General features: G+C 43.1%; 1 protein-coding gene across 1 annotated transcript in view; it reads right to left on the reverse strand.

The window, feature by feature from the left end:
- RAPGEF6 (Rap guanine nucleotide exchange factor (GEF) 6) overlaps positions 1–7,321 on the reverse strand; it is a 57,129-nt gene extending 49,808 nt beyond the window's left edge. Inside the window, exon 1 of the mRNA XM_009871261.1 lies at positions 7,268–7,321. Within this exon, the coding sequence (XP_009869563.1) occupies positions 7,268–7,321 (54 nt within the window). The remainder of the gene's footprint in view (positions 1–7,267) is intronic.
- Positions 7,322–8,459: the final 1,138 nt, after the last annotated feature.

Below are 8,459 nucleotides of genomic sequence, written 5' to 3' on the forward strand. Positions count from 1 at the left end.
CCCCAAACCTGGCCCTCCCGCGACCAGCGGTCGAGCAGCCTGGCAGCACTATTTTGGATTTGGTTGGCACTTCGGGGGTTTCCCTCGTGAGCTTTACGGTCAGCAACGCCTCCAGCCTGAGCAAATGCTGCATCCCAGCACCTTATCGTCCCACTATGTACCTGCGATTCCACCACCAGTTTGTTCATTTTCGCAGGACAACTAATTTCTTTAATTATTCCTATTTTTCCTTTTTACACCCTACTGAAACAAGAGCAGCGATGCCTACTCCCAGTGACACCCAGTCATTCTCTCACCAAGCAAACCTTCCTGAATCCCACTTTTCGCTCTCATCCGTCCCCATCTTTTCATCTACGACAAAAAAAAAAACAAACAAAACCAAACAAAACAACTCTCAGATTTCTTTTCTAGCATCAATAAGTAAGTTATTTTAATCAGGTCATAATATCCTGTCAGTACAATAACGAGAAACCATCAAAACCAACTGGAGTTCTCTGAAGTTCTTTCACAGAATTTTCATCAGCCTTTTCCCCAAGGATTTCTATAAACAAACTTCGGTTTAAACTCCAGTATGAGCTCTGGTTTATGCTCCCTTTTTACATTCAAGCTACAATTCTGCCCCCATCTAAAAATGTTTAAAACACATTTAGAGTTGCGTTAATGGGAAAGAAGAAAGTTGCTCCTCTGAGATCCAGGGAGAGGCCACTTAGGTTTCCGCAGAGAGGGGAAGACGAGCCTGGACAAATTACCTATGCTGACATCAGTCCTCAACTAACTTAATGCAAACAAAATCATTTCCTTCTTCACGACCACAGATGTTCCACCAGTGACACAAAAGAAGATTTCTTCGGATTTTTAAAGAGCAGCAATGATGCCTTTTTTTTTTTTTAAAGCCAACTGACAGATCAAATATTTTCCCAACAGGTTCAGATAAAATCCTGTGATTTTCAGTAAGGTGATGCACGACAAATGGCGCCTACCCAACTACACAAATTTCAGATCATTTTCCTTTTTAAAAACGGAAAAGAGATGGGCTTGTTGACAACATTTATTTCAAAATTTGTTTCATTAGCTGCAGCAAATTCTTGTTCCAGTTGTTACTACAGACACAAATCTCAAAGAAATAGGGACCAAGCTGGTATCATTCACAACAGCCTCGCAGTGCTCTGCATACTGTCCTTGTAGCCTTCTTAAAATAACCCCAGGCTTACAAGAAGAAAAAAACAAAAAAACCTCAAACAAACAAAAAACAAGCACAAAAAACACACAAAAAAAATCTAAAATAATTAAAAATCCCTAAAGGGTGTTCTATGCCTCTGGGAGCCAAGAGCTTCTTGGGCTTCATGGCTCCTACAGTGCGTAGAAAATAAAATCCTCTGAAGTATTACGTTTCCTTAGTTACAACAAGGTGACATGAGGACAGAACTTCAAACTAAATTCTGGTATTGCCTTAAACCACACATGTAATGCAATTTTAATTTGGTTTTCCTGTGTCTAAATTATAGATTACTGCTATGCCTTAATTCATGACAATGCTGAGCATCTGACACGCAAGTACCTCAGCTTTGGAGAAGAAGTGGGGACTTCAGTGAAAATTCACCTGTGAAAAAACACGCTGGTATTAGAACACGAGAATCATAGAACGGCTTCGGCTGGAAAAGACCTTCTGTTGATGAGAGTTCCCTAATATTGGGAATATCCGACATGGAAACACAAGTTACATTTTTTACAACCATCAATGAACACAGATCAACTCTTCCCTGCTCCGTTCACAGCGTAACGTGAAAACGAATACAAGGCAAGACTAAAAAGAGCCTTGTCTAAATAATTACAGGAGAACCCAAACTGTGACAGCAGCCACTGATGGGATGAGTTCTGTAAGAAGTTTCACAAGTCATTAAAACTCGGGCAGCCAGGCGGGCGACGTTTGGGGGGCTCTCATCCTGCGACAACACTGCAGGGCACACGGAATTACAAATCTACATCGAGTTTCATCTCAGCTGAATAATTTATAAGCTCTTATATACACCGATTGGTAAAACACCGTGGCGATGACGGTCCCTCTTCATACATCCTCCGGCTGCTACAACCTCACCTCGTCGTAATGATGCGCGAGTGACAACCGGCTCCGGGGACGCACGGAGGGACCCTCGTTACGCGGCACCGCTCGGCTCTGAGCTGCCTAACAAGGCCCCGCGGATCCCCGGTGTGCCAAAACTAAACAAAAGGAGGCCCAATCTTCCACCTACGTTTTCTTGCTGTATTCATAAAGAAATGCATTCGTGGAAGTGAGAGGAGCAAAACAGGGCGGTCCCGGACTAGTTTGGAGCTGTACATGGAATTGAACAAAGCGGGCTGAAACCAAACAAAAGCCTAGGGGGAAATAAATGAACAGATAGATGTTTATTTGCATATTACGAGGCAATTTCCGATAAAAACAATACTTCAGGAAAAGGCTTTTACTGCTGAAAAGGAGCACGATGTGTACTTGCATTGAACCTCAACATATTCTGTACCAGAGGAGAAGAAAATCCAGGCTTCCCAGAGTAAATGGCCACACAGCTCATATTAACACATTTTCATCTTAACAAATGATCAAGCAAAAAGTGCATTTAAGAAGTTTTACAGAGAGTATTCTGCAAGTTGTAACAGAAAACAGAGTTGAGCTTTTAACCAAGTGTAAGCAAAATCACCATATGCCCGTCCAAGCACCCAGGGATCAGAGCACTGAGTAACCAGGAGAAACAAGACAATCCTTCTATGCACGAGATGGAGGGGGGAAAAAACCCCAAACATATGAGAAAATATGGAATAGGAGAGACCAGAAATACTCTGCGGAGCTAGCTGAAACCACAAAAACGTCTAAACCACGCAAACCAAAGGTTGTAGGAAGGAATAGAACCAAGAGGAACCAGAAGAGAAGAGCTGGCAGGGCCATCACCGCTCTGAAAACATTTAAAATTCACACGACCAGGGCTAATTTTCCATAAAAGTGGATTAGCAAAGACAAGGGTGACATCAAATCAAATCAAGGACACACCATCCGAGATCTGAGGAGCTGAAAATCCTTCTGAGGAGCTGAAAATAATCTGTAATTGCATGAAGGCTTCAACTCAAGATCTTGGAGATCACATCGATGCCCTCTGGAATCAGAAGATGATGTTACACTGTTTTTTGCTGTGGGTAACTGAATCTTGCATCACACCCCTGCCATGCCACAGCGGAAACAGGAACGGGACTGAAAAATTACTCCAAGTCTTCTGCTCTAACCCAAACAAACTTCTACAGAGGAAATGTATCTTGTTATTAAGCTTACTGTTATTAAATTTTATCTAAACGGCAAAAAGATAAGAACACAGAAGCCCAGAGAAAATAAATTACTGTCTACTGTCGTAAGACAAGTTTAACACGCACCTGGGATCTGAAATGAAACTGTCTTCCTCCAGGAAAAGGCATTTTAGAAGCTTAGATGTTAATTCAAAAAACCTTTATTTTCTATAAAAAGCACATTATCTCCAAAAACATCCCTTTTAAAATATCCTCTATAGATACATTACCCAATCACTCCGTATTTTTCCCATCAGACCCTCCTGCTACACAAATTGGGTAACTGTGTATGCATTCTAGGTTTGGTAAAATTGTTAGGATGTGCATAAAAATTCTATTACAGGAGAACCGTATACATCGAAATCGTTAAATTTAGAGCTCCCTTTCATAGTGACTTCACAGAATACCTGTGTTTAAGAGTCTAATACCACAAAGCACATCCCCGACAATTTAAGAGACCCTGAGCAAGTTACGATCAGAATCTTGCTGAGATCCAGCTGAATTATTTAAATTCTTTTGCTTACAAATATTGCATTGCTATCAGAGGAATGGAGTTTCACCTAAGCTGAATGCCTCTTGTCTTTGCAAACACCAGCAGTCTGTGGAAGATCTCCACCAGACCGACGCAAAGTCCTCTTCTACCCTCCTTCATCTTCCCCCAGAGCCACAGCAGCCTGACAGCTGGGACTGCTTTGATCACTGCTCACCTCCCTCCTTGCTGCTCATCGCATTCACCCTGTTTGTTTAAGGATGTCAGTATCTACTTATCTCATCTTCCACACTCCATCATTCCAGAAAGTGTTACGGTCCCCGGGGCAGAGACCATTTCTTGCGATATGCGATCCTGCCCCTGCACCGGTAGCCTCAGACACGACTGCGGGAGGAACAACCATTACCTCCCCGCAAAAGAAAAGGCCATCTCTCTCTTGGACGTGTTTCCCAGCACCGGCAGAGTACTGAGAAGTACTGTCCACCCCCACAAGAGCCCACACGGAAGGGCCGAGAGACTCTCATGGCTCATCTTCAGGTGCGCTGCAGAACTCCACAACACTCGGGACTCCTCTCTCCATTCACCCTTCCTTTAGCAGGTCCTCGTGCAGGAGCAGAGATTGCATGGATTGCTTTGCACAAGTCTACTCTGTCCTTCTCACTTTTGGAAACCAAAAGCAACAGTCTCTCCGGGAGCCGAGGGTGCAGCAGCGCGAACCGGGGCGGACACCCCTTGTACTCGCACAGTACCTTCTAGGTGGTGGTGGAGCTCCTAAAGCTCCTGCGGGTCACGCCACAGCCACCAGAATTAACCTCCTTAGGCTAAGGTTAACCTTTGGAAGTGTTCTTCTTCACATACCTTCATAAAAGCTCACCTTTCTGATTAGTCATATGAAATATGACTTCATTCTGCTCTGATTAAATAGATGTATCATTACACTGCCACGCTCGGAACAGCTGCAATTACAACTGACTCAACGGCCTATTTTCAGGCCATTGTCCTATGCCAGTTTAAAAGCAACTAATTGAAAAAAAAAATCCGGGGCAGATACCTACATAAATCTAAGAAACTTTTGATTTAATCGTTGAGAAAGCAAATGAAAAATGGGATGCTCACTGCATCCAAGAACTGGTTGGGGTTTCAAAATGGTATGCTAGATAAATGGCACGCTACCTGGTGCTAGACATTTTCAAGTTAAAAGTTAAAAACTTGCGTATTTAGAATTCTGACACCAGTTATTTTGCTATAATATTAGGACACACCTGTTCTCAAAACAGATTTGTGGTGGAAAGCTCAGATAAAACCAAAATGGAACAAACTCGGATATAATTCAGCTCGCTGGTGTGCCCAATCTTGTGCACGTTTCTCTTCAGAGCTGCAGAACATCATGAATAGATCAGCTTAAAAGTTGGGGGGGGATTGCTGGAATTTTGGGGGACTTTGTGGGGTTTTGCAGAAAGGGGCTACAGGTGCTTCTCCTTTTTTGGTTTCAAAGATAAAGAAGTTCTAGCTATAGATCCGAATGCAAAATCCAGTTAATCAGTTTTCATCAGCCATTTAAAAAAAGGAGGGGGAGTAAAAACAAACCTCCCTCTCCCCAACATTTTACACCATTTAACTTATGAATAGTGAATGAGTGAATAAATAGTTTGACTGGTATGGCAGCAATCTGCTGAGCTGACACAGGGGACCAAAAGCCTTTAAGATTTCTTTTTTTTCTATTATAATAATTATTTTTCCCCCACCAAGTCCTTTTTCAAGCACAGGGTTTCTCACTTCACCCAAACTCTATGGAAAAAGCATTCTCAGCTGAAGTACCACCGTGACTAAGCATTCCTATTTTTTGAGCAATATGACACATTCAGACCTCCTTAATACAGGCGGTGCAGGTAAGTCGAGCTTAAGTAAGCTCATCCTTCCATATTTAATGCCTACAGGGGAGGGACTGGAAGAAAGTGGAAGAGTGAACACAAGTACTCCAGACAAGTACTTGAGACACAGATGGCGACGCAACCAGGCCAACGGTCACCAGCAGGAACTCAAAGTTGAGGAGCCGTGATTACCTGGTTGAGCGTTCCCAGAATCACAGAATTGCTGAGGCTGGAAAAGACCTCTGAGATCATCAAGTCCAGATCATCAGAGCCCACCTGCCCTTCCAGGCAACAAGGACCCGGAGCTTCGCTTCGCCTGACGACGGGCTGGAACTTGGCACACGGAGAGAAAAAGCCAAAATTCAGCCTCGTGTACGGCCACACTTACACATCGATTTTGGTGACTGCACACGGAAAAGCCCAAAGCCTGGCGCTTCTACCCCCCGTATGCTGTGAGCTTCCACCGGTGGGTTATCCAGTATAAAAACCAAACAGGGAAAACCATCCCACAGAGGGACCCTGCACACCCAGCTGCGTCACCGCCGTGTCACTTAGACTCTGTAAAAGTTTTCGGGATCCGAATCAAGAGCAAATTTCTTTGCTCCAAAGTCAATGCCATTACGTCACAAAGAGACGAGCACAAGGGGTTTTGCCCGTTGCCTTCAACCCTGCCGGCTTTCACACGCAAGGAAGTTGCACAGTCTTTATTTATTCTAGTCTGTATAAGCTGCAATATCGGTACAAAATTGTGATAAATAATAATGAATATATGCCTGGCTTCAGGTTTATAAGGCAATTTCCACACCTTAGGAGACTACTTCTTGGCAGCAGCATTAATAAAATACCAGCAACTCGGCTAATTTTCTGACTGAGCGTACCAAATAGTAAGTCTGACAAACAGTGTATTTTTTAATTTCTTTAAAGGCTTTTATCTCAATAGGTGGGTTTGCTCGAATGTTCTAGATTTCATTACCTCCTTTTACAAGAAACACCCTTCCCTCCCCAGCTTCACAAAAACGCTGCATCTTCAGACACACAGAATAACTTGTGTCCTTTAAAGCTGATGACAAATACCCCCAGCTCCACAAAAACGCTGCATCTTCAGACACACTTGTGTCCTTTAAAGCTGATGACAAATACAGAGTTCAGCTAAATAATTAACCAATTCCACAGTGCTGCACAAAGGAAACAAGCAGTACAGCTTCATCCAGCTTGAAAATCACAACATCAGTAGGTTTGCATACCAATATTTTCAGGTTAGCAATATGTGCAAGCAGTCATAGAGACGTTACACTTCAGTCCTACTTGCTTCGCCTATTAACAGGCTCAAAAGCAAGCTCTGCAGGTTTCACAAGCAAATGGCACTTTTAGTACTTGAATTTATAAGCGATTAAACAAATTCCAAGATTTCAAGGTCCCCCCCTTGCCGGTTCAGGAAGGACTCCACAAGAGCAGCCCATGCACAGCCCGGCAGCTCCAACCCCGAGCGCTGCTCGGATGAGAAGTGCACATTCAGGCAGCACCACGGGTGTTGATACATGTCATGAGAAAAGCAGCACAGACAAAAATTCTTACTTACTTTGGAGGCCCACGGTTGCAGGCAGTTGGCATAACATCGAACAAGAAAAGCCATTTCTTAGGTTGGAGGAAAGGAAAAAAGTTTCCGCTCTCAAATAAGTGCCACGGAGGAAAAATATTGAGCAAAATCCCTTCTGGATTCTCTTGAAAAATCATAAACCAAAGCAGCAAATGTACGTGTACGCAACTTCTCAGGCTTGAATTTCACACTGAATTCGATTACGGCTTCCACTATATCTGAGTAGTTTTCAGTATTGCAGTGAGTTAGCAGCAGCAGCAATTCCTAGGAAAACGTTCCAGTTTTAACAGGCACATAAATTCAAATGAAAACGTTTCCTAGCTTTTCAAATACAAATATCCATATGTTCCCCCAGGCAAGAGGCATGTACCCAAAAAGCGCTGCTGAAAATGAATTAATTCTGAAACGGATTAGAACTGCAGGTTAAAGCAACAATACATTAAAAGGTGAGATATGAATTCTTCAAATTCCTTTTCTTCCTCTTCCCTAAAATGCATTTACGAGTGGCTTATCTTCAGGTCCACTTTTCACAAACTTCACCTTTACGTTGTAGATGAAATTTTGCAGAGGTTCTTCAGCATCTTCGGCAATTCAGGAATCCCACACCCCGGATATTAAAGTTTCTCCTTTATACCCTTGTCCATCATAACTGCAAAAATTGAATTAGCGTCCAGACTGTAGCTCCAGGATATATATGCTCTAACAGGTTTGCACTGTGGAATGTATTAAAAGCCTCTGCAATACAAACCCTTTCCTCTTTTGCACCCCCCCCTTCCTTTTTTTTAATGCAGTTTACAACTCTGCAGTGTTGCTTAGTATTCTAATGCATCAGTCAGATCCCCCGGTTAATCCACGCCTAGCTTTTCCAATTAAAACATTTCTGTAATGCACAACAAAACCGTCCGTCCATGGCTACAGCGAGGCTGACTGCTGGAGTCCTAATTCCTACTATCTCCGCTCGCTTCTCAGCAGCTCCCTCAGGAGAAGCTCCCATCGATTGGATGCTCCGCAGCAAGATGAAATATCTAATAAGGAGGAAAGAGAGTGGGAGGGGAACCGAGCTAAAAGGATGACATCACCTGTATAGAAAGCCTTTAGAAACTGCATTAGATCAATTGGCTACTGGATCTGCAGATGCAGCCAGCAGAGCATCTTTATTGACCTAATATAAACA

The sequence above is a fragment of the Apaloderma vittatum genome, unplaced genomic scaffold (genome assembly GCF_000703405.1).
Source record: "Apaloderma vittatum isolate BGI_N311 unplaced genomic scaffold, ASM70340v1 scaffold6246, whole genome shotgun sequence".
Lineage (NCBI taxonomy): Eukaryota > Metazoa > Chordata > Aves > Trogoniformes > Trogonidae > Apaloderma > Apaloderma vittatum.